Here is a 27543-nt window from a genome sequence, read left to right as displayed (position 1 = left end):
CAGTCCTCTTTTAAAGAATATTGCACAACTCAAACAGTGCAATCTAAAAAGTATTTTGGTAGCACGGCATATCACTTGGTAGGTTCTCATGGACTAGCATCTTCTATCCCCCAAAAGAAATAAGCCACCGGAACTTGCATTTTAGCACCCTTCTAGGGCTCTCCTGTACTTGGAATCTCAAGTATGGCACCACTGTGTCTGGAGCACCAAGAAAGGTTAACTTGGCACTATGATTACAGCAAGGTGATGCTTTGGCAACCCTATTGGTTGAGTATTTTTAGAGAAGAGTTAGAAAAACATATGATTTCAAAGATTAATTCAGATTTGCATCACTTTAGAGACTGAGGCAATCTTACTTTTAGCTTAAAAACATAACCAAGGAGTGAGAAAACACTGGCAGTATGGCTCAAATGAGAAAAAATTCATACCTCCCATTGGTGTTAGCCTGATAGTAAATGTCGAGAGATGTTTTTCCTGTTGTCAAGCCAACATGTGCCATAATGGGCATGCATGGATCTCCCGGACCCAAACTTTACAAAGCCTTAACTGCTGCCACGTCTGTCATCTATCACACCCTTCACTCCAGCACTAACACATCTTTTCAAAGCACCCTCTCCTCCACCTTTGGCTCTGCTCATCTGCGTGGTTACAGCCTGTTATGTAACTGCCACTTATCAAGAACTAAAATGCTGAACTGCTGTGTATTTCTTAAATTATGCAAAGCTTGACCTTATTGCTAGGAAATACCTGGCGTATTTTCATTGTCTTCAGGGGTCCAGGCAGCATTTTGAAGAGCTATTACCACCTTATTAGTCATTTCTCTGATCTGCACTCAAGCAACAAGGAAGGAATTGGTAACTCTTAAGGGTGATAACTGTGTTGAGCCATGAATCGTGCCTTTAGAGTCTCATTATTTCATCAGAGTTCCCATGAAACAATGATAATAACTGCAATCTCTTACTGAACACTTACTATGTGCCAAACACTGCTTCAAGTGCTTTACATGCACTCGTTATCCTCATTACCATCCTGTAAGGTAAGAATTATTTTTTTATTTTCATAATCTAATAATTTTTAAATCACTTTTATTCCCACTCTCTAGATGAGGAAACAGGCAAAAGGATGTCAAAGGTCATACTACTAGAAATGGTGGAACTGAGATACAAACCCAGGGAGGCAGTATGCTTCGTGCCTTTCCCTAATGACTATACAGACTGCCTTTCCATCTTGGCATACTGGCCCAGGGCTGCATGTGCTGGGATTTGGAGAGCTCTAGGTACATGTTTGGGTTTGGTTTACTTGGTGTCCTGTGGCACAGATAGTTGGCAGGCTGCAGAGACTGGGCATCTGCACTTCAGAAGGTGCTCAGAAATGCTCAGCAAGTGGGGTGTTTCTAACAAGAATTCCACTACACTTGATATGTTGCCAAGGTGTGCCTAAGAGTATTTTGAAAAATAATTTGGGTCCTGGGGCCAAATAGCCAAGCATGTCAAGGGAGGGCAGCTGCTGGAGCCCAGGCCAGTTTGAGCCTGAGAAGGCATGCAAACTATAGCACAGAGCTGTTGCTATCCCACATTCTGGATAGGAATCTGGTTGTGGGTTAACCCAAACCTACTCCTGACATGGGAAGCTTCAGAAAAGCATGAGTGTCTATAGGGGCAATATCAAAGAACTCAAAACAGAAAGACACAAACTCTATTTCTTAAAGGGTAATCTGAGGATCATCTATATCAACGTCATGTGAAGAGTTGTCTCTGTTTGTTTTGTTTAATGAGGAAATTCAGTCCTACTGGATCCCTACTGGATCAGAGTTTCCCTTACTGGGCTTAGAATTAGAAGTCTGGAATTTTAGAAATCTTCCCAGGTAATTCTAATATACTCTAAAAATTGATAACCATTACTTTGGATCTCTGGGGCTTCATGTCCGGGTATCAGAGAAAAACTGTATTTTATTTTATTTTATTTTTTAAAAACTTTTTATTTTATTTTATTTATTTATGATAGGCACACAGTGAGAGAGAGAGAGAGAGAGAGAGGCAGAGACACAGGCAGAGGCAGAAGCAGGCTCCATGCACCGGGAGCCCGACATGGGATTCGATCCCGGGTCTCCAGGATCGCGCCCTGGGCCAAAGGCAGGCGCTAAACCACTGCGCCACCCAGGGATCCCAAAAAACTATATTTTAAAAGCAAATTTCAATTCAACATGTAGTATTTAGGTCTGCAAATCACAGTTCTAGTCTCAGTTTTACTAACAGCTTGCTGGTTGACTATGGGGATGTCCCTTGGCCTCTCTGAAATCTTAGGCTCCTCATCAGTAAGATCACGGGACTAGGTTACTCCTAGCTCCAAATCCTGGGCTTCCACAAGTGTATCCAAGTATACTCAACACATCTAAGTGTTTATTGAAATGCAACTGGTGAGGTCCTAAAAGGGGTGGTCAGATGAGTACCTAGAGGGCCAAACATGAGTCATTATGGACTGGAGTAAGGCAACATGCCTTCAAATGAGGGGATTCTGAAATGGGATGGTCGCCCTAACACGGCATCACAGTGAGGGGACAAAGACCCAGATGTGAGGATGTCAGAAAGTGAGCTGGGAGAGAAATAAAGCATGTATAAGAAAAAGGAAATATTTGGAAATGAGCGTGGGGAAATAAGATGGTTCCATGTTAATGAAGCCCTTCAAAGTCTGAGGAGGGGATGTAGTATATGATGTAACCTACCAACAGAAGTGACAATGGAAAGTGGAATTTGGGGAATATGACTGTGTTGGCTTAGGCAGGATAGGAAGGGTGGGAGAGGGGCTAGGGCAGGCCCGAGGCTCAGCTAGGGAGAGAGATTTATGACCCAGAAACAGGCTTATTGTAGAGATGATGTGGCCTTGACCTGGATCTATGGCAATAGGAACAGGAGGGGAAGGACATGTCAATGGGAAAATATCCAAGCCCCTGGGATTGTGGGTAATTCGTAGGGGTTTTTGTTTACTTTGTTTTGCTTTTTGCTTATCTGTAGTTTCTGTCCTCTCTGTAGGGAGCAGATATTGCTCTGTGCTAAGAAAAAGAAACATACAGTTCAGCATTTCCTCTGGGAATCCAGCAGACAAAGCTCCTACCCCTTTGCAGCTCAGCCCTTCCTCTTGTCAGCCCACTTCTCTTTAGAATCCCCTATCTCATACTGTTTGCTCACACATTTGCACCCCTTTGTTCCTGCCTCCTGTCCCTTTACTAAGAGGCTTCTACAGAGCATTCCTTCTTTTCTGGATGATTCCTCTCAGGGCAAGCCAGGAAACTCCCTCTCTCTTGCAGTGGCTCTAGACCAGGCCTCTCCCAACTTTCTTCATCAAGCTTTCTCTGAGGAATTAGCCTTCTTTCTGGCCTGGAACCCAAACTCTTGGTATTTGCCTCAAAACCTTCTTTTGCAGAGTTCCCATCACCACTCTGGGGAAATGCTCCCATTCACAACGAAGACCACCGAAACTCCTGGCATCACAACTCGTACTTTCCCCAACTTCCACAACCATTTCTGATACTCTATGGCCACCTAGCCAACTTGTGTACCTTGAAACATGTCAAACTCTGAAACCCTACTTTGACCATGAACACCTGTCTTCTGGCTTCTTGGATGTTCATATTTCAACTCAATGTCCAGTCCTTAGCACTCTTTCTAATTCACTTTCCTCCCAAGCATCCTGGATTCCAAGGCCAATTACGTATATTGCCCTCATCAGTATCCTGAATTCTGTTATCCTCCAAAGCTCTACTAAGCCTTCTGTACCACCATATAACCTGGCACCAATTATGCATTCTGGTTCAGAAGAAGTGCCGTTCTACTGGGCCCTTTCAAAACCTTTGGTAGGACCCCAGTCAGCTTAGCTGCCCACATCCCATACCTCTCTCCTAAGGCCAACTCTATGAGAGAACTACTGTCCTCAAGACCCCTGTTCCACTTTTGGCAAATGTTCTTTCCTCCAATTTCACTAAGAAATTGGCAGCTATGAGTTGTGAATGTTCCCTTCTCTTTGGCTCTGAACTTCTTCATATCTCCAATCAACTTTTCCTCCCTTCTGGGAAGAAATGTCCTGCTCCTTTAAGGCTAACTTCTGTGTCTGAGTCCAGGATCTCCTGTCTTTCTAAGGGATTTACTCAACGGATTGTTCCTTCTTTCTTATAGTTTTGAGCTTTCCTTCCTTCCTGGCTGTTCTCCACCAGGCAAGAAAAATGCTTTGACACTCCCCTCCCCAACCACCCTCTCATCTTGTGACTGCCAAGCTCTTGAGAAAGTTTTGCTATTTTTGTAGAAATGATGCATGTTCATGCAAACATTTTAAACAATACAGAAGAGCAAAAAGAAAATAACTATTACCCAACATTCTACCACCCATAGATAACTGCTGTTAGAAATTTGGTGGCTGGGGTGCCTGGGTGGCTCAGTCAGTTCAGCATCTGGCTCTTGATTTTGGCTCAGGTCATGATCTCAGGGTTGTGGGATCAAGCACCAAGTGGGATGAGCGCTCAGTGGGGAATTACTTGAGATTCTCTCTTCTTCCTCTCCCTCATGCACAAGCTCTCTCTCTCAAACAAATGAATAAATCTTAAAAAAATAAATTTGGTGACTATACTTCCAAATTATTTTCTTTGTATACATTCATATGTAAAAGTATGTATTTAACACAGAAGAGACTACAGTATACATACTCTTCTGTGATTTGCTTTTTTTTAAAAAGATTTTATTTATTTATTCTTGAGAGACACAAAGAGAGAGAGAGGCACAGACACAGGGAGAAGCAGGCTCCATGCTGGGAGTCTGATGTGGGACTCGATCTCGGATCTCCAGGATTACACCCTGGGCCAAAGGCGGCACTAAAATACTGAGCCACCCGGGCTGCCCTATGATTTGCTTTTTATAACCAATAGTATTTCCCTAGCTCATTTCCATGTCAATGTCCTAAGTTTTGTAGCCATAATAGTTAGTCTAGTGAATGTGACTAACATAATTACTTCCCTGTCCCATATTGAGTTTTCAGGTGTTTTCTGTTTGTCTGTTTGTTTTCTGCTGCTATAGATAACACTGTACTGAGTATTTTTGCATTTGTGAAATTATTTATGGCAAATTCCTTTTTAAAAGTATTGTTGGATGAAATATACTCACATTTTGTTTGATATACACTACAAAACAGTCTTCCAGAAAGATGATACGAACTTCAACTCCCATCAATAGTTCTCATTTCCCTAAACCCTTCTAAACCCTGAGTTTTGTTGTGTTTAAAAATTTTACCTAATACCAAGAATGAAAAAGAGGAGAGCATTATGGATTCTATAGACATTAAAAAGAGGATAGTTTGAAAAACTTTGTTTTGAAAATGTAGAGAGACGGACAAATTCCTAGGAAAAAGGAACATGCCAAAACTTATATGAGAAGAAATGGAATATCTGAATAGTCCTACATCTATTAAGTAAATTAAATCTACATTTAAAAACTTCCCCACAAAGGAACTCCAGGATTCCTTCCCCACAAAGGAACTCAAAGGGATTCACCAATGTATTCTACTCAATTATTTAAAGAAAAAATAACACTAACCTTACACAAATTCTTTCAGAGAAAGAATAAAGAGAATAAAATTGTCCAATTTGTTTTTTGAGGCCAGCATAACCTTGATACTAAAACCTCACAAGGACACTGAAAGAAAAGAAAACCACAGGCCAATCTCTTTTGGACATGATGATAAAGTTACAGGCACGTTAATACTATAGTGGTTTATTTCCCGTTATCTTCGTAACTGAGAAAAATTCTCAATTTTAGTTAAGGGTCAATGAAAATTAAGAAGTTATATTTTTCACTAACCAAGTTGCTGGATTCTCTGAATTCTATTCATGGGCCATTTGGGGATCTGTGGACTCCAGGTTAAAAATCCCTTCACTGAAAAACCAGTGCTGGAGGCAGCCCAGGTGACTACGGAACCAGAGCTCTAGTCCAAATGTTGATCCCACCAGTTCAAAGACTTAATGAGTGCCTCTATGCGAGGGATGCCACAGGTCTTCAAACACCTTTTCAGTTGATTTCTTTTAAGATGACTCCTTTTGATTTTGCATTTCACACATTTCTTTGTTCTCCTTCCAATATGATTTTACTTTGCTTAATATAAAGGACTTGACTAAACATTTCAGTTCCTTTATTCTCAAAATAAATTCCCATGATAACGGGGTAGAATTGGCAAATCTAGCAAATCATCTCTTTGATGCTACCCAAGCTATTTGACTACATATTTGTAAATAGAACATTTTAAGCCAACATAGACTTTTACAGCCAGCACTCTACACAAAGCCAACCTGACTCCAGACCAAGCACTCACAACACCCTTTGAAAGGTCACCTGAGAGAAACATAATAGGACTGGGGCGTGACCTGGCTCCAACCTGCATATCTGGCATAGCCTGAGTTAGCACTGAGATCACAGAATCCCCTCTGGAAAGCTCAAGTTTTTTTGGATATCTTCCTGAACACTCTCCTATTGGGAAAAGAACCAATTAAATTCATTAACTGCTTCTTTACCATTCTTTGGAATTTATCTCTATGTAAAGGGGGCAATAATTTTCTAAATTTATCTTAATACAAAAAAAAATTTATCTTAATACTCAACCAAACTCCAGGATTAACATTTTTAATTATGAAGTATTTAAGCATAAGAGAAGTACAAAGAATAAATATAACCAACAACTATATATTAGGCTACCCAACTACCCAGCTCTAGCACCTCTTAAAATCTTGCTGTATTTGTCTCAAGAAATAATTCATAGAATACAAAACATTCAGTATACACCTGAAGTTGCTTATATAGCCTTCCTTGATTCCATTCCTTTTCCTCCCTCTTGGGAAATAACCACTATTATGAATTTGCTCATCATTCCAAAAGGATGTTTCTGTAGTTTTATAATATATACATGTATCCATACACTATAAACTATTTTTGCATGTTTTTGAATTTCTGTATGGTATCACACTGTAGCTAGTAGTTCCACATTATGGAATTTGCTTTTTCATTCAATGTTACATTTTAAAATTTTAGCCATGTTAACAGGTGTGGCTCCTGTTTATTCCTTTTAATTGCCTTATATGATTTCACTGTTGGCTTCCTGGGGCATCTGGCTGGCTCAGTTGATACAGCATGTGACTCTTGATCTTCAAGTACAGAGTTCAAGCCCCATGTTGGGTATAGAGCTTATAAAAAAAAATTGGCTTCCCTTTGTTTCTAGTGGTTTCTAGAAAATGAGCACCTCTTAACGGAGAACAAGTATTGTTACTTGTTCTGATGCTGCTAAGTTAAATTATCAGCAATGTATTTCACTAGGTAGTTCTAAAGTATAATTAAGCCTTTTGCCTTGTCTGTGAAACAGCCAAATCTGATTCTCTGGCAATAATACAGAGCCTACAAAATCACTAAAATCTTTTGACAAACCCCTTTCTGTCTAAAACAGTTCACATGGATTCTGTGGTTTGCCCCTCAGAACTCTGACCAATACAATGAGATTCAAACATCTTTAAGAGCCTTTCTTAGCACTCTTTCTTTCCAAAACACCTCAAAATTCCATTTTTACCTAATTACACACCTAGAATGATAAGAGTGAAACCTATCACTTCTTTCAGAATTTGAGAGAGAAAAACTAGTAGATTCTTGGCCCTTACTTTAACTTCTCTCATTTCTTACTGTTCACAGTACAGAAGTGAATATGAAGAGTGAAGAGTTAATAGTAAGACTTAAGGAAACAGAATTTGTTTTATAAATAACAGAGCATGAATTGTAAGAAAATGTGGCCTGTCAACTTGGGTGAGCCCTAGAACTTATCCTGTTAAATATGGTGCCTCTGGCAGAAGCAAGAAGCATCTTTTGGAAAAATATGGTTGCTGTTTTTCAGGATGTAAATTTTTTGAGCTTATGGTATTCTCCAAATATGACCTATGTTGTCTTTTTTTTTTTTTTATGATAGTCACAGAGAGAGAGAGAGGCAGAGACACAGGCGGAGGAAGAAGCAGGCTCCATGCACCGGGAGCCTGATGTGGGATTCGATCCCGGGTCTCCAGGATCGCGCCCTGGGCCAAAGGCAGGCGCCAAACCGCTGCGCCACCCAGGGATCCCCTACCTATGTTGTCTTTTAACAGAATCACACAGACTAGGTTTAACTTCTGGCTCCACTATTTGGTAGGTCTATATCTACATCATATAAGCAAGTTACTTAACCTCTCTGAAACTCTGTTTACACGGATATAAAATACAGATTATAATACCTACATCTAAAGGTTGTTCGAGGATGAAATGAGATATGCATGTAAAGTACTTGGCATACAGTAGGCATAAAATAAATAATAGCTTCCATGGCACTTTGTATACCTTTTCTTAGAGCAACATGCTTGAACACCTCAAATATATGGGCAGGTCTCATTCATCTGTGCATCCAGGCACCTGGTATGTGTGAACAACTCATCATGAGTGTTCAATAAATGTTTCTGAATAAAAGAATTAGAAATAATATGAATAGTAACAAGAAAAATGTTGATTAGACACTTATGTATTTTGATATGCACTATATGTATACACACATATATTACACTGTTTAATCCTCATTATAATCCTATGAAGTATTAACTACTATAAAATCAAGGCTCAGAGAGATTAGGTAACTTGTCAAATTTCACACAACTCATAATGATGAAGCTGGAATTCAAACCGAAGCCTATGCCTTTGAATGTTACACTGTTTACTGCATCCTACTCAGGCAGTACAGGAGGTGTCAAGAGAAATTGATGCTTGAGCTGGATTTTAGAGGACTAAGAATCCATCAAGCACATAAGGGAAAAGTATCCCAGTAAAGTGAATCAGTACATGTACAATGGAGCAAAAAATCACAGCATGTATGGGCTTAGCAAGTAGCTCATTACAGTGTAGAAGAGGGGTCCCTAGATAGGACACTGTAAAGGCGGTCTAGGGTCAGTCCATGAAGGGGTTATAGGCTATGAAACATTATGTTCTTATCTTGGGGCCAATGGGGTATCACAGAGAAACAGCGTTAAGCAGGCAGTAGCATGATCAGAGCTGTGCTTTAGAAATTTACCTCAAGCAGCCTCACAGAGGAAGAACTGGTATGAGAGCCCAGATAGGGGGTAGAAAGATAGAAAAGGATGTTAGCCCTTTGCTTGAGTTATCCTATCTCTGAGACTCTGATCATCTCTATATCATTTTCTAAGTGGCATGTTAACATTAGTGGCCAACACAGCTGTGATCTCTATACAAACTGGGTCACACTTTCTGGTTGAAGACTTCTTTCTCTTTTTTTTTTTTTTTTTTAAGATTTATTTATTTATTTATTTATTCATGAGAGACACAGTGAGAAAGAGGCAGAGACACAGGCAGAGGGAGAAACAGGCTCCATGCAGGGAGCCTGACGTGGGACTCAATCCTGGGACTCCAGGATCAGGCCCTGGGCTGAAGGCAGGTGCTAAACTACTGAGCCACCCAGGGATCCCTGAAGACTTCTTTCTTGGGAAAGTTTCACCTGTTTACTTACCTGGGGGAAAAAATAGAAAAAAAAATGAGGGTACCCAGTGAATGAGCTCAATCTGCCCTTTTGTTTCAGGTAGTATAAGTACTTCTCCCTGGCTCCTCCATCACAAACATCTGTGGATAGCCTGAAAGGTATCCCTCACAGGCTCTAGAGCCCAGGCCCTCTCTTCAGAGCTGGGGCTTCAGTACATTTCTCTGTTCTAGTGCTATTCTACTCCTTTGTTCTCTCAGACTCCATCAAAATAGTTACTATTTTTATACTATTGTATAACTATGGGAGACTATATTTTAAACAAAAATGCTTATTTATCTTATCTTATACTTTTATATTAGCTTTTTACAGAAGGATACTATACTCAAGATTAGAAGAAATTCTCAGACCCAAATTTAAATCTGAAAAAAAGAGAAAGATATACCATACAAAATCTGTTTCAGTAAGTTCCTAAAAAAAGACTGGAGGAAGTCATAGGTTTTGTCTTTCAGAGCCCCCCTCACTGCAAAATGCAGAGTAAATCTTCCCTGCCAGATTGTAAAATGTCTTGGTCTTCTCTTCTGCTTACATCATGACCAAAAATTTACTTCTGAGGGATGGCTGGTACCATATTAAGCTTAACACCACTTCACAATAAAGAGGTGATCAAGATTTGAGAATTCAGAATCCAGAAATAGTCCTACATATATGTAGTCAATTGATTTTTAATAAAGGTTCAAAGGCAATACAATAGAGAAAGGGTGGTCTTTTCAATAAATGAGGTGGTAACAACTGCAACATCCATATACAAACACATCTCAAGTTTTGCCCTTTAGAAGACATCAACACCTCACACCCATAGGGTAATTGCTATAAAAGACCAAAAATAACAAGTGTTGGCAAGAATGTGGAAAATTTTGAATCCTCATATACCTGGTAGGAATGTAAAATGGTATAGCTGCTATGGTATACTGTATCACTGGTCCTCAGAAAATTAAACATAGAATTACCATATGATGCAGAAATTCCACTTTTGGATATATACCCACTCACAACGACTAAAAGATGGAAGCAACCTAGTGTCCACTGACAAATGAATAAGTAAGCAAAATGTGGTGGGGCACCTGGGTGGCTCAGTGGTTGAGCATCTGCCTTTGGCTCAGGTTGTGATCCCGGGGTCCTGGTATCAAAGACCCTGCAGGGAGCCTGCTTCTGCCTGTGTCTCTGCCTCTCTCTGTGTCTCTCATGAACTAAATAAATAAATAAAATCTTTAAAAAATAAATAAAATGTGGTATGCTTTATATACTATATATACAAAAATTTATACAATATGTATAACATATACACTAGCTATAAAACATATATACATACATATACAATACTGTTGACCCCTGAAAAACATAGGTTTTTAACTGTATGAATCCACTTATACATGGATTTTTTTACAGTAATGTAAGGGTACTTTGTCTTCTTTATGATTTTCTCAATATTTTCTTTAACCTACTTTATTGTAAGAATACAGTATATAACAAATATACAAAACATGTGTTATCTGTTCATGTTATTAGTAAGCTTTCCTGTCAAGAGCAGGCTATTAACAATTTAAGTTGTGAAGTCAAAAGTTATATGAGATTTTCAACTACGTCAGGAGGTCAGTGCCCTTAACCTCTGAATTATTCAAAGGTCAACTGACTATATGTGATGGAATATTATACAGCCTTAAAAGAAAGGGAATTCTAACACATGCTACAATGTAGATCAGCCTTGAGGACATTATAGTAAGAGAAACAAGGTGGCCATAAAAAGACAAATACTGCCTGACTCCACTTAGAAGAGGTACCCAGGATAGTCAAAATCAGAGACAGAAAGTAGAATGGTGGTTGCCAAGAACTAGGGAGAAGGGGAAAGGGGAGTTACTGTTTAATGGGTACAGTTTCAGTGTTGCAGGATGAAAAGAGTTCTGGAGATGGATAGTGGCGATAGTTGCACAACAGTGTGAATATACTTAATACTACTGAATCGCACTCTTAAAAACGGTTAAGATGGTAACTTTTATGTTGTGTGTATTTCACAATTTTAAAAATTGGAAAATAAAAGATATTGCTAAGAGAATGAAAAGACAAACCAAAGACTGAGAGAAAATACTTGGCAAAACATATTCAACAAAGAATGTATATCCAGAATATATGAAAAAACTTCTAACTCAATAAAAAGAAATGAAACCATCCACAGGGAGCCTGGATGTCTCAGTCAGTTAAGCATTCAACTCTTGATTTTGGCTCAGGTCAGGATCTCAAGTTCCTGGGATGGAGCCCTGGGCAGAGCCCCACATCAAACTCTATGCTCAGTGGGGTATCTGTTTGAGGTTTTTCTCTCTCCCTTTGCCTTTGCCCCTCCCTTCATTCACTTGTGTACTCTCGCTCTCAAATAAATAAATCTTAAAAAAAAAAAAAAAAGGAAATGAAACAATCCAATTTTCTAAAATTGGGCAACAATTTGAACCAACAACTTAGCACAGAATCTATTTACATGGCACACAAGCACATAAAAAGAATCAGAATCTCAGCACTACTGGTTGTTAGGGATGGCTACAATAAAAAACTGACAGTGCTAAGTGCCAACAAGGATGCAGAACAACTGGACTGTCATACACTGCTGACGGAAATGCAAAATGGTACTACCACTCTGGAAAATAAGTTTTTTATAAAGTACAACACACACTTTTAAACTGGGGTACTTCCATACAAGTGAATGCTACCCAGCAATAAATACAAAGGAGGATACATGCAACCACCTGGATGAGTTTCAAAAGCATCAGGTTAAATGAAAAGCCAAACTCAAAAGGCTACATATTGCACGATTCCATTTAGTATAATATGTCATTCCAGAAAAGGCAAAAAACAATAGGAGAGAGAACAGATCATTGCTGGCAGCTGAGCGTAGAGGGAGGATGGCTGCAATGGGGCCCAGGGAGGATTTTGAGACTGATGTTAATATTCTCTGCCTTGACTGTGGAGGTGGTTGTATAGCTGCCTGAGTTTGTCAACATTCACAGAAATTTGTAACCTTGGGTTACACGAAGAAGACTGATTTTTATTGTATGCAAATTTGCCTCAGTATAAAAGCAAACTAAAAAACATTTCAAAAAGAAGTCAGCCCTATGGCAGTGACATAGAGTAAACCGTGGAGCAGAAAAATTACTGCTCGCCAATAACTGTTTAAACATCTGACAGTTAATAAGCCATAAGCTACTCAAATTGCACACTTATTTGATGACGGCTATGAAATATGTTTGTTCTAACCAAAACCAAAATGAATGTGTTGAGCTGTTTCCTCAACAAGAAGAAAGAAAATATGGCTCTTACTGAAGTCTATGGAATTAAGGTCAATGGTTTCTGACTTGAACATAAGTGAGCCAAATCCTTAGAACAAATTTAATGATATTCTAAGCATGGTAGCTGAGTCTTGGTCAGAATGCAGAAGATATTCTATACAATGTAAAGTACAGTATACATTCCTATTGGAACACTGACTTCTCTCTGGTACTTTCAAGCCATGTTAACAAGGTGGTGCAGCCTGTACTTCAAGATACCCTGAAATGTTTAAATGTTAAATACTAATTATGAAAAATAAGAATAGTATCAGTCATCAAATGTTAAGCCACTTCTCTTCAGTTTTTAAAATGCTTTAAGTACCAGGATTTAAAAACATTTTGGCAAATAGCCTTAATACAAATAATCACAAAGAAACCTTTCAGTTTTTAACTTGAAGCAGCTACTCAGAATCAAAATGAGCTATTACTTAGGTGATTACATAATCCTTAGCATCCATAAAGACCACTGTTTATTATGCCCTGGTTTCAGAGAACTATGCCACTAGTGTTTTCCGTCCTGATCCCAAATACAAAAATGTCCACATCCCAACCCAGTGCTATAAACAGTTCCTAAGCCTTTGCTCCATTATGTGATGTTATTTCAGAGCCATAAAGGCAAATATTTGTTTATTTTTATTTTAAATATAGCATAGAATATGCATCATCACTTTTTTGAAAATAGGAAAATATATATTAAAATATTAAAGGGAAGAAAACTATTTCAAGAAAGTAGATTTTAAAAAGAAAGGCCACTTAAAATACTGAATGTTGGGGTGTCTGGGTGGCTCAGTGGGTTAAGTATCTGCCTCAGGTTATAAGCCCAAGTTCCTGGGATCGAATTCCGCATTGGTCTCCCTGTTCAGCAGGGAGTCTGCTTCTCCCCCTTCCTCTAAGCACCCTTCCCCTCCCACTGCTCATGCTCTCTAATAAATAAATTAAATCTTTTAAAAAATGAAAATACTGAACGTTAAATGCCTGATAAATCAAGATTTAAGATCTGGAAAATAAGTTAAAAGGTATATATCATATCTTTAATATCACTCAAGAGACTCCTTACATTCCCTGACCTTGGCACCCAAACAGTACTGACAGAGCAAGTGAAAAACATATATATTAAAAATATATATGTATATTTAAATCTAAAATCATTGGTGGCCAGAGTATTTCCTGACTTCTGCCAATTCCTAGCTGAACAATGAAAATGTCCAGTAAACCCACTGGCACTGTCACATATCCCACTTCCTCTGCCCACAACATCACTAAAAGAGAAAAAGGCTTTTACCTCACTTCTGGGTATATATCCAAAGGAAACAAAATCACCATCTCAAAGAGACATCTGTCCCAGTCTCATGTTGATTGCAGCATTATTCACGATAGCCAAGACATGGAAACAACCTAAGAATCCATCAATAGAGGAATAAAGATGTGGTATATGCCTATACAAGGGAAGGTTATACAGCTATAAAAAAAAGAAGGAAATCCTTCTCTTTGTAACAACATGGATGGACTTTGAGGGCATTAGCTAAGTGAAATAAGTCAGACAGACAAAGATAAATCCTGGATGATCTCACTCATATGAGGAATCCAAAAAAAAAAAACAAACAAATTCATAGAAAAGGTAATCAGGGATCCCTGGGTGGCGCAGCGGTTTGGCGCCTGCCTTTGGCCCAGGGCGCGATCCTGGAGACCCAGGATCGAATCCCACATCAGGCTCCCGGTGCATGGAGCCTGCTTCTCCCTCCGCCTCTGCCTCCGCCTCTCTCTCTCTCTCTGTGACTATCATAAATAAATAAAAATTTAAAAAAAAAAAAAAAAAGAAAAGGTAATCAGATTTGTGGTTGCCAGACACAAGGAGTCGGGGAGGGGGACTGGGTGAAGGTGATCATAAGGAACAAGCTTGTAAACTCCCAGTTACGAGATAAATAAGCACTGGAGATATATCATACAACACGATGACTATAGTTAACACTGCCGTACGGTATATTTCAAAGTTGCTAAAAGAGTAAATCCTAAAAGCTCTTATAAGAAAAAAAGGAAGTTTTCTGTTTTGTAACTACACAAGGTGAAGGATGTCACCTAAACTTATTATAGTAATCATTTCACAGTAGGTATGTACCTAAGTCATCATGCCACATAACTTAAGCTTAAATAGTATCAGATGTCAATTATACCTCAATAAAAAAATTGGAAGGTAGATAAGTAGATAAGTAAATACATACATACCTACCTACCTCAGAATTAAACTCGAGGCTCAGTGGTCCCTCCTGAAAACCCAGTCCTGCCATTCCAAGTGGGGCTACTCTCCAACCTGGACAGGCCAGTCAAGTGCACTGTAGTGCAAGTTTCTGAAGCCCTAAAACCTCCTTCCAGAGCAGCCTAGACTTCCAGAGCAGCCTAGACTGAAAGCAGACTTTTCCAGTCACTGGCCAGCAAGCCATGTCCAGTGGTCATGAGTGCTAAATCCAGAGATACACTCCTTTGTGTTTAACCTATGAAGACATTTCTATATATTTAAATCGATGCTTTCTTGCTTGAGAAATAGTCAAAGCTATGAGTTTGAACATGCCTGCCAATCAAACAGAATATTAGATTAAAAATATATTTAAATCAGGATACTATGAACTCTGATCTAAAATTCTGGTGTTAAGACCAAAACTTATGAATGCATCTTTTTAAGATTATTTAAACAACAGTTGTCACTGAAGCCCTACTGATCTAGCCTTGATTTCATACTGAATTCATTACTATGTCTCTTTTTTAGGGGACAATCAAGATTCTCAAAGCACTAACTCACTTTGACTTTTACATTACACAATGTTGAAATAAACCTTTAAAATGACAACTTTCCAACTCCAGTCTTCCTTAAAATACTGATTTGGATCAGTCTAAAAGCTAATCAGGGGACTTCTGCTTCCAGGTACATGGAGTAGACATATTTTCTTCTTATTCTTTCCAAATATAACTAAAAACCCTGGACACTGTTTACAAAATAAACAACAGAAGACTCTGAAAGGTGGAAAGAAGATAGACCAGCTAGGGACTTTGAGACTTGAAATGACATTGCAGTGATGTTTTCTTTTTTCTAACAGCCCAGACTTAGCTGAAGAAGCTGGATAAAGCCAACACCAACAATTGTAGGCAAGAGTTCCCTCAAAAGACTATTCTTTTTTTTTTTTTTTAAGATTTTTATTTATTTATTCATGAGAGACAGAGAGAGAGAGAGAGAGAGAGAGAGGCAGAGACACAGGCAGACGGAGAAGCAGGCTCCATGCAGCGAGCCTGATGTAGAACTCAATCCCGGGTCTTCAGGATCACGCCTTGGGCCCAAGGCAGGCACTAAACCACTGAGCCACCCAGGGATCTCCAAAAGACTATTCTTTATAACCAAAGGATTGGAAAAGAGACAGCTTAGCAAGACAGAAAACTTTCAGATAATACTGCTCTACTGTAGCCAACTCCCCCCCCCCCACACACACACACAAATTGTAGTCCCAACCTCACCCGTGCCAGTAAAATCTCATGGGTACCAAGAATTCCACCCTCATTAGGGTGTAAGGAGGCTGGGGTAGTGTCAGAGAAGGCCAAGTAGGGAGCAGGGACTTTAATCCCTGACCACTGGTAAAGAGCCCCAGCCCCCCTCCACCATTCCACCTCCCAGAGGTGTCAGTGGAGACCACGTGGCCAGCTTGGACTTCCATTCCTACCTAGCAATACAGTACTCTTTGTCTCCCACTGGAGTGGTCAGAGGAGGCAAAGGAAGAGTCAGGGCTTTCCCATTACCCGGTGGTAATGAGACCGACCACTCCCACTGCAGTTCAGTGGAGACCAGATAGAAGCCAAAACTCCCTCCCTGCCCAGAAGGTTGTCAAAAGAGGCCAAGCAGAGATCCTGGACTTCTGTATCTATCTGGCATAATGAGACAGTACTCTTCCCTCTCTGCTGGAGCGGCTCAGAGAAAATCAAATAAAACAGAAGGTTTAAATAAGATCCAGAGTCTCATAACATAATATGAAAATGTCCAGGTTTCAACTGTAATTCACTTATTAAACCAAGAACCAGAAATTCTCAAATTGAATGAAAAAGGACAATCAATAGATGCCAACACCAAGATGACAGATGTTTCACTTATCTGATAAAGATTTTAAAGCAGCTATTATAAAAGCAATTATGAACACTTTAAAACAAGTGAGGAAAATAGAAAGTCTCAGAAAAAAAAAATAGAAAGCCTCAGCAAAGAAATACAATATATAAAGAAAAACTAAATGGAAGATTTAGAACTAAAAAATACAAAACTGAAATAAAAGTTCAGGGGATGAAAGATACATAGTAGCATGGAGGGAACCGGGAACAAACCAATGAACTTAAAGGCAGGACAAACAATAGAGATTATCCAATCTGGATTAATAGAAAAGAAAAAAGATAGCATTGATAAATCCGTGGACTATAGCAAAAGATTTAATATTTGTGTCATCAGAGTCCCAGAAGGAGAAGAGAAACAACAATGCTGAAAAAGTATTTCAGGAAATAATGACTGAAAACATCCCAAATTTGGCAAGAGACATGCTCTACAAATTCAAGGAGCTGAGTAAATTCCAAGCAGGATAAATCCAAAGAAACCCACACCAAGGCATGTCATAACTAAACTTCTGAAGACTAAAGATGATACAGCCACTTTGGAAGACAGTTTGGCAGTTTCTTACAAAACTAAAAATATTCTTACTCTACTACACAGCAATGGTACTCCATGCTGCTTATCCAAATGAGTTGAAAAGTTGTGTCTCCAGGAAAACCTGCACCTAGATGTTTATAGCACTTTATTTGCAACTGCTAAAACTTGGAAGTAACGGAGATGTCCTTTAGTAGGCGAATGGACAAACTATGGTGTATCTGTACAATGGAATATTATTCTGCACTAGAAAGAAACGAGCTATGAAAAGACATGGAGGAAGTTTAAATGCATATTGCTAAGTGAAAGAAGCCAATCTGAAAAGGCTACATACTATATGATTCCAACCATGTAACATTCTGTTAAAGGCAAAACTATGGAAACACTAAAAAGATCAGTAGTTGCCAGGGGTTGCAAGAAAGGAGGAATGAATAAATAGGACACGGAGGATTATTAGGGCAGTGAAGTTATTCTGTATGATATTCTAATGGTGGATACATGCCATTACACATTCGTCAAAACTCACAGAATGTAAAACACCAGGAATGAGCCATAATGGAAACTGTGGACTTGGGGTGATAACAATTGTGTCAGTGCAGATTCATAGATTATAGTAAATGTACCACTCTGGTGCAGGTATAGTAAATGTACCACTGATAGTGGGGGAAGGTTGTACCTGTATGGGGTCAGCGTTGTATGGGAACTCTAATTTCTACTCAGTTTTGCTGTGAGCCTAAAACTGCTCTTAAAAATAGCCTGTTTTTTATAAAATACATTGAGCAGAGTGAAAATGTCACATCAGAATTCGTGGGACATTGCAAAAGTAGTGTTAAGACAAAAATTTGTAGCACTACAAATGTATACGTTAGAAAAGTCTCAAATCAATAATCTAAGCTCTCCTCCAAGAACTAAGAAAAAGAGCAAAATAAACCCAAATCGAGCAGAAGGAAGGAAATAATAAAGAACAGAAATCACTGAAGTTGAGGGTGCCTGGCTAGCTCAGTTGGTTAAACATCTGCCTTTGGCTCAGGTCATGATCTCAGGGTCCTGGGGCTGAGCCTCCCGTCGGGCTCCTTGCTCAGTGGGGAGTCTGCTTCTCCTTCTTTCTCTCCCCCTCCCCTGCTCATGCTCTCTCTCAAATACATAAAGTCTTAAAAAAAAAAAAAAGAAATTACTGAAGTTGAAGACATGAAAGCAATAGAGAAAATTAATGAATCAAAGAGCTGGTTCTTTATAAAGATCAAGAAAATTGAGAAACCTCTAGCAAGAACAACAAAAATTAACAATATCAAGAATGAAATATAATGTATCATTTCAAACCCTACAGGCATCAAACAGATAATATGGGAATAATACTATGGACAAATCTACATATAAATTTGACAACTTACATGAAATGGATTAAATCTTTAAAAAAAAAAACACCTATAACTTAGCCAATAGGAACAAGATAATTTGAATCGCTCTACAACTATTAAGGAAATTGAATTTGTAGTTACAAATTCCCCCCCAAAAGAAATCTTCAGACCCAGATGATTTCACTAAAAAATTAACACCTATTTTGCATAATCTCTTCCAAAAAAAGAGAGAACATTTCCCAATTTATCTTGTGAGCCTGATGCCAAACCAGATTAAAGACAATGCAAAAAAAAAAAAAAGAAAAAAGAAAACTATAGAACAATATCACCCATGTGAATATAGATGTAAAAATACTTAACAACATATTAACAAATAGAATTCATCAATATAAAAAAGAATTATATACCTCATAAAACCATGCAGTTTATTTTAGGGATGGAAGGCTGGTTCAATATTCAAAAATCCATCAATATAATCTACCACATTAGCAGACTAAAAGACAAAAACTCACATGATCATATCAGTTGATGCACAAAAGTACATGACAAAATAACAACATTCACTCTTGGCAAAAGCTTTCAGAAAAAATAGAATACAGGGAAACTTCTTTAAACTGATAAAGATTTTCTACAAAAAATCTGCTGCTGGGGCACCTGAGTGGCTCAGTGATTGAGTGTCTGCCTTTAGCTCAGATAGTAGTGATCCTGGGGTCCTGGGATGGAGTCCCACATTGGGCTCTCTACAGGGATCCTGCTTCTCCCTCTGCCTCTGTCTCTGCCTCTCTCTGTGTTTCTCATGAATAAATAAATAAATAAATATGAAAAAAGGGGGAAAAAAGAAAAACAACAGAACTAGAACAGCTACAATAACTTTTGAAAGAGAACAAAAATTGGAGGAATCAGTCTATCCGATTTCAAGACTTAATACATAGCTACGGAAATCAAGACTGCACAGTATAGGCAGAGGTCCTAATCTATGTACAGAGGTACACAGATCAGGAGAACAAAATAAAGAACCCAGAAAGAAACCTATACAAACGTGCTAAACTGATTCTTGACAGAGATGCAAAAGAAATTCAAAAGAGGAAGGACAGACTTTCCAACAAATGTGGCTGAAGTAATTAGAGAGTCAGAGGCAAAAAACTGAACCTAAGTTTCTTACCTTACCAAAAAAAATTTTAACTCAGAATGGATTTTTTTTTTTTGCATCAGTGAAAATTCTTGCACATATACCTTTGATGACGTATGAGGACATTTCTCTAGGAGAAAAGCCCTGAAATAGAACTATACCTTTGAAGGAATCACCTATATTGTTGATGGGCTGAACCAACACCTGTTCCCTTCCATTTTTAATCATCTCCTGCCTCCCACAACAAAGGCTGGAAAAGCTGGAAACTCACTTTGTTGCAGCTAGGGGTGGCCATGTGACCCAGTTCTAGCTAAGTAAACATCAGCAAAAGTTTGCTGAGCAGTTCCTAGGAATGTTTTTTGCTTTCCAGGTAAAAGGGGTAGGCACGACTGGCACTGTCTCTTTTTTCTGCCCTGAAGGCGGCAGTGGTGTTTGGAGGGGTGGCAGCCATGTTACAACATGAAGGAAAGCCCAGACGGTCATGGTGATGTCAGTCTTGCTATCAATGAATTGCTGAGCGAAAATCAGCAGAAGCTTACCTCCAGACTATTTGTTGTTACATGAGAAAACACTCCTATTGGTTTAAGCCATAGTATAAGCCTGGTTTTCTTTTACTTGCAGCCAAATAGGTTCCTAAACAATTCAGTACTGAATTACTCTCTAAAAAGTCTGTGTTTATTTTATTCTCTAACAAAAGTCTCTAAGAGTGTCCATTTCCCAAATCTTTTATTTACTTTGAATGTTGTCAGTCATTTAAATGTTTAAACAAGCTGATGTATGCAACTATTTCACACGAAGTAGAGGATCATTTCCTACATTTATTGAACCAATTTCCTCTTCTATAACTTCTATAATTCCTTGTTCCTATCTCCCTTTTCCACTCTTCTAGTGGATCTTCTTACTAATTTATAAGAGTAAATTTCTTGAAAGCAAAGCACACTTAGCTGAACTTACCGGGAAATCTGACTCTGCATCTTTATAGTATCAACCAAATCAAACACAACTAAGAAATACATCTTCCCTGACAGGCCAGGCTGACAGTGACAATCATGACAGTCATCTCTAAGTAGTGCACCACCATGTGGCAATGCGACAAGAAGTAATTCAACTCATGCAAAACACCATAGCCCAAGCTTATTAGTACTTTTTTTTTTTTTAAACAAATCTACACTTAAAAGAAATGTTTACAGAGTAGTGGCACACCAGGCAGAGTCCTTAATGTACATCATCTCATTTAACCCTCCTATCAAATCCAAGAGCAGTATTTTTATTTGTTTCACAAAATAACTGATTAAAGTAATCATTCAAAACCAATAGTTTCTTTTCTACCACAAAAAGGTACAACATTCCAGGACCCATAAATAAAAACAAAAAGATTAAATGTTTACCTTAAATTTAACTATGTAAAATACATTGTGCCTATCTAAATATAGATCAACGTGCTTAAGCTAGAAACATTGCTGAACCTGTTTAGTGGTTAAGGAATCTGAAGCTGTTCCAAAGTTTGGCTCTCAAGTTTTTTGCCACATTGTAATTGACCTCTTTTTTTCTATTTTTTAAAATGAAAAACTGAATTGAGCACTATAATAATGCTTCAGCAAGAGGAACCTACTAGCTAGCCACTCCATCCGAGAGCAGCAAGTATTCGTCTGATCAGTTAACAATCTGCCAACCTGACACTAGAAAATAAACAAAATAAGCTGTTAAAGATAATAAAAGGTCGTCATGAAAGGCAACGTGAAGAGGTTGAATAGAACAAGCATTTGAGTATTGAGTATTTGTACATGGTTTGGATTTTGGTTTGATTGACTCTACTTTAAAAAGTCTAGCAGCTAGAGGAACAGAGAAAGTTGGGGAGGATCCTACTCCTTGACTCAGGCCGGGGGCAGCAGGAGGGCTGAAGCCCTGACAAATATTTCCTTGCTTTTATGCTGCACCTCTCCTCACATGAGCTCTCGATTCTCTCTCTGGCAAAGCACCACACAAAGCGCTCAATCCGGAGTGTGGGAGAGCACAGACATCAAACCACCTTAGTGCCTCCCACTAAACCTTCCTCAAGAGGACACACCCAGCCCAGTGCTTGCAGGCCAGGGCCCCAAGAACTGACAGCTCCCAATGGCAGGAAGGCCAGGCTACCTATGTGTTGCCCGCTTGGGCTCCAGGGAGGCAACCTGAAGCACCTTTTTTTTTTGCATAATTTTTTAGCAGTTTTAAGGCACAGGAAAATGTCTGGGGGAGTTTGGTTTCTAATTCTACGTAAAAGAAAACAAGTCTGCAGACACATAATGTTTACAGTCTACAGAAGTGCAAATGGGATGATAAAACCCCAATCTGACGGTACCTCTCGCAGTTTCTTGCATTTTCCAATGGGCTTGCCTAGTAGTCCCTGCTTAGAAAGAGACAGGGTCTTTTCTCCCACTCTACCCCCACCCCCTTCCTCAGAAAGGCTGCACACCTCACCCCTTTGGCCCAGCAAGGATAACACATGGAAAGAAATGTGATTCTTTGCCAAAGTTGGCTGTGGCCAGACGAGGCTGGATGAGGGGAGGGTGCTCTGGTGGGCTGCCCCAGACATCAGTCTGGGTGTTTGTGGAGCACACATAAAGAGAGGGAGGCAAGGCTTTAGTCACCGGAACAGACCAAGCCAGATTCTTTGGCCCTTCAAAACCTCAGGACAACTGACTAGAAGGACAGTAAGCAGGGCATATGAGAAAGGGGTATATCAAGTCTCAGAGAGGAGCAGAGACACAAAGAAAAAGAACAAGAAACAGAAGAGGGTGATGCAGTCAAATATGCTAAAATCAAACCATGCACTGCAGCACAGAGGGAAGAGACACACCTGGCACCCTAAGGGCTCCCTGAGTGCCTGTTAGAGGCGGGCCCTAAAAGACTTGCAGGCACTCCCACCAGGCTGGTGTCATTGAGACAGTACAGTCCAAAAGGGGGTAGGCTTAGGTACTGCCCATCCCCCCTTTCCTCCCCCCAGCACTTGCACCACCAACTAAACACCCAGGCACACAGCCTCGATGGTGCACACATACACAGGACACAGGCAGACACACAGGCTTCAGTCCATGGACACAACGTATTCAGCCTGCCAGCCGGGTAGTGTAGGCACACGATGCACACACACAAGCTCCCGTCAGGAGGGAACACACAAACCTTTCTGCAGGCTCACGCTCATGCAGATACACACATACCTACCCCACAGCCTCTTAGCTACATGCAAAACCTCTACAAAAGGTACATACAAAAACTCATGGCCTGGCAGAAAAACATGCACTCATAACCTCTCTGGTAGGTGCACACACACCGTCACAATCTCACTTGGCGTGTGCACACACACTCACCACCTGTCAGGTGCTTAGCATACTCAGCACCTCTCTGGGAGGCGCACACCCCCCTTAACGACCTCTCAGTCTCCTGCACACACACACCTGCCAGGGCACACACACGCGCTCACAACTTCTGCGGCGGCCGAGCGCAAACCCAAACTCGCAGGCCGTCAGGGTCGCCGCCGCCAGGTCCCAGCCCGGCCCGCGGGCGCACCCCTCCCCCAGGCCGTGCGGGCGCGCGGCGGCCAACTCCAGCGGCGGCGCGGGGAGAGCGCCGCGCCCGCCCCCGCCCCCGCGCCCGTCCGCGCCCCCGCCCGCGCCCCCGCCCGCGCCCCCGCCCGCGCCCCCGTCCGCGCCCCCGCCCGCGCCCCCGTCCGCGCCCCCGCCCCCGCGCCCCCGCCCGCGCCCCCGCTCACCTTTCTCGCTGGCGCCCCGCGCGCGGCCCTCGTCCTCCTTGGGGTTGGTCACCTGGGTGATGATGGCCGGGCCGTCCATGGGTGCGCGGCGCGGCGGCCGCCCGCCGGCCCGGCCCCCCGCAAGCCAGGCGCGCGGGGGCGCGGCGCGGGGGGCGCGCGGGGCCGCGGGCCGGGGGGGCGCTCGCCGCCGCCGCCGCCGCCGCCGCCGCCGCCTGGGCGCGCCCGCCGCCCGGCCCCGCGCTCAGGGAGAGGCGGCCCGGGCCCGCGCCCCAGCTCCCTCCGCCGCCGCCGCTGGGCTGGAGCGGCCGCCGCCGAGTCACCATGAACCCCGGAGCCGCGCCCGGGAGAGCCGCGCACGGAGAGGCGGAGCGGGAGGCCGGGCGCCGCGGGAAGCGGGAGCGGCCGAGGGGGAAGGAGCGAGCGCCGAGCGAGGGCGGGAGGGCGGGCGGGAAGGAGGGAGGGAGCGAGGGAGAGAAGGGGGGCGGGCGGGTGGGTGTGTCCCGGCCCGGGGACCGGCCTCCGCCGCCGCCGCCCGCGCTGCCCGCCGGCCCCGGGGGCGGGGGAGGGGCGCGGGGTGCGACGGGGGGTGAGTGGGGGGCGCGGGGGAGGCTCGGGCGGACGAGCGGGGACGCCGGGGGCCCGGGGGCCCGGGGGCGGGGGCGGGGGCGGGGGGAGGAGTCTGGCGGGCGCGGGCCGAGCGGGGCCGAGCGGGGGCCCGGGGCGTGCCGGCGGGGTTCGGAGGGCCGAGGAGGGGCGCACGGCCGCGGCAGCGGGCGCGGGCCCTGAGACGGGAGGTGGCCCCGCGAGGGGGCTCGGGGGAGACGCCGGGACCGAGCGGCCTGGGACGGAGGCGGTCGGCCAGCGGGCCTCGAGCACCCGTGCGGGGCGGCAGACGGGCCGCAGGGAGCGCGGGCGGCCGGACCGCCGTGGGGGGCTTCGCGACCGCCGTGGGCCCGAGAGCCTGCGAGCCGGGCGGCGGGGCCTCGAGGACCACCCTGCTGGCACGTGGGGGGTGTCGGCGTCCAGGGGGCCTGAGCAACGGGCATTTCCGGTGCTCGGCAACCGGGGCGGGGGCGGGGCGGGGCGGGGCGGGGGTGGGGGGGCCGGGGGCGGGCTGGGCCGGGCAGGGGGCAGGGACCGTGCCGCCGAAGGACAGCCAGCCGCGGTCAGGCCCGGAGCGACGGCCAGAGCGCGCGCATGACGGGAAAGGGCCCCTCGCTCAGCCGGGGAGGGTCGGAGCCCTCGCGCGCTCGCGCCGCGGCGTTCCAACTTGGAAGCTACAGCGACAGCCCTGGACGCCAGGGGGCGGGGCGGGGCGGCGGGGGCGGGGCCGCGGGGGCGGGGCCGCGGGGCGGCGGGGGCGGGGCCGCAGCGCTCGCGCGCGCTCTCCGCCAGTTAGACGCGTCGGCAAGGCTTCGTGGGCGGGCTGCCGCCTAGAGCGCGCCGGCTCCCTGCGCGGGGTTGCGCGCGCACTTCGGGCCTCGTAGGCACGTTCAGCCGCGAAGAGCCTTAGGTGATGTGGTCGGTCCCTTCTCGCGCCTTCTCGTCTCCTGGAGCCCGGAGCCGGTGGTAGCGAGGTCGCGTGCTCAGCCGGGAGAACCCGCGAACCTCCCCAAAGTTTTAAAGTCCGCTCCCGGAAAAGCCCTCAGGCCGGGGCAGCCCGCAGACCTCACCTGTTTCTGCGCCAGGTGGAGCGCAGGGAGGGTCCCGCTGCGGGAGACAGCCCAGGGACCGGGCTCCTGAGGCCAAGCAGGTGGGAACTGCTATAAATAGAGTCGGGCAAGCCCCACCGCCCCCAAATCCAAGGCCTCAGGTGACATCCTGGCTCTGTGCGTGTGGTTGGGTCCTAGTGCCAGGTGTCTGGATGTGTGTTCATGCTTGAGTACCTGCTCTTCTAACAGCACCTTTGGGACCCCCAGCGATTGCCTGAGGTGGCCGAGACAAGAAGATTTAAGTGAAGTGCCCTTTTGGTTAGGAAGGCAAGCCCTAGAGTATGTGGCCCAGGCTCTAGGAGATGCTCTGTCTAACCCTCCCAAGTGCAGACCAGATTAGGGCCCCAGGGCATCCAGGACTACACTTGTCCCTACTTCTAATGATCTTCACATTTGTTAGGAGGGCATGGCCAGCTCAGGGCCTGGTAAACTAAAATGTCCTCTGGATTCAACTTTTTGAAAACTACAGAATTCTAAGGGGTCAGAGGGACCTTCCAGAGAAAGCTGTGCAGTGAGACATGGTTCTCTTACAGTTCTTAGTATATAACCACACAAATTAGTATCCCCGCTGCCTCCTTAATGCGGCATCCCATTAGCCAGGGCAAGGTGATGAGAGCATTTGAACTCTGACCCACATGCTTGAGGTCTTGATAACTTTTAGGTTGGGGGACTTTCCAGAGGTTCTGCTCACTTAGCTGAGGCTGGGAAGGAGCTCAGAACTCAGGCAAAAGGCCAAAGAAGATAACTTTCATACACAGAGCCTCTCCTGTCCGGTCCTCCCTGAAAGAATGACTCCGTAGGACCCTCCAGTAACAAATTTCTCTTGCCTGCATCCTTCACTGTCCTCAGCTTCCTCCTGAAATGACCTCTAAAAAAAGAAAAAATTACCTTACTCAAGTTTTTGTCTCAAGCTCAGGTAAAGCAGCTTGCTATGTTTTAAGTCCTCCTTACCCTCCATATTTTGTTCATTTAAAGTTTCAGCTTATTTATTTTATAAATATTCATAGAAATTAAAGAGAAAAAACCACCACAGCCCTATCACTATCCTTAAATCAATCTATTTTTCTCTATTTCTCCCTGTCCTTGCCAATATGTTAACATAATTCTATGTAGCTATAAAAATATCATGGTTAAAGGCCGCCTGTGTGGCTCAGTCCGCTAAGCATCTGCCTTTGGCTCAGGTCGTGATCCCAAGGTGGTGGGATCTAGCGCCCCCTGCTCAGCAGGGAGCCTGCTTCTCCCTCTCTGCCACTCCCCCTGTTTATGTTCTGTCTCTCTCTCTGTCAAATAAAATCGTTTTAAAAACGTATCATGGTTAAAATTATAAAGTGAGCATTTTTCCATGCGGTAACATAATCATTTATAACTCCCATAATAAATGATTGCATAATACCTCACTGAATGAGTCTTAGATAAGGTCGTATCTTGGTTTGCTTGATAAAGCAATTCAAGAATTGCTGTTGGTTTAACTGGTTAGTAATGAGAAGAAAATACATTTATCTCAGTCTTTACACCATATCAAGATCAAATAATTAAATATAAAAATTCATAAGTAAATATAAGAAAATAAATATAGGTAAATGTTTTTCATATATCAGTTGGGAAAAGGCTAAGTGTGACAAAAATTACAAAGAAATACAGTTATTACAAAGGTTAAGATTGATAAATTTGGCTACATTTGTTCTTTCAACAAATATGTTTTAAAGATTTGAGGGAGAGTGACAGAATGAGTGGGGGGAGGAGCAGAGGGAGAAGCAGACTCCCTGTGGAGCAGGTCTACAGAGGACTCCATCCCAGGCCCCTGGGATCATGACCTGAGCCCAAGGCAGACGCTTGATACTGAGCCACCCACATGCCCTCAACAAATATTTATTGAGTGCAATGTGTCAAGTTCTGTTTTAGACAGGATCTCAGAGTTTCTGAAATGAGGATTAAGGAAGTGGGCTGTCATACTCTCACATGTCAGAGCTATGGACTGTCCCTGGGAGTAGGGGGGCTTAAAGCCTTCAAGTACGTTAGGCTCTTGAGGAA

The 27543-nt window shown here is 42.9% G+C and overlaps 1 protein-coding gene across 5 annotated transcripts in view; it reads right to left on the bottom strand.

The window, feature by feature from the left end:
* The window catches only part of CTDSPL (CTD small phosphatase like), a 116347-nt gene extending 92373 nt beyond the window's left edge, over positions 1–23974 (bottom strand). Inside the window, exon 1 of one of the 5 annotated variants that reach the window (XM_041733579.1) lies at positions 23801–23974. In XM_041733579.1, coding sequence (XP_041589513.1) covers positions 23801–23879 — 79 coding nt within the window. In that variant the 5' untranslated portion in view covers positions 23880–23974. The remainder of the gene's footprint in view (positions 1–23800) is intronic. The other 4 variants (XM_041733575.1, XM_041733576.1, XM_041733577.1 and 1 more) reach the window with 4 other exon arrangements.
* Positions 23975–27543: the final 3569 nt, after the last annotated feature.

The sequence above is a fragment of the Vulpes lagopus genome, chromosome 19 (genome assembly GCF_018345385.1).
Source record: "Vulpes lagopus strain Blue_001 chromosome 19, ASM1834538v1, whole genome shotgun sequence".
Taxonomy (NCBI): Eukaryota; Metazoa; Chordata; class Mammalia; order Carnivora; family Canidae; genus Vulpes; species Vulpes lagopus.
Note: the sequence above shows the minus strand (reverse complement) of the source record. Positions and strands in the feature narration are given on the sequence as shown.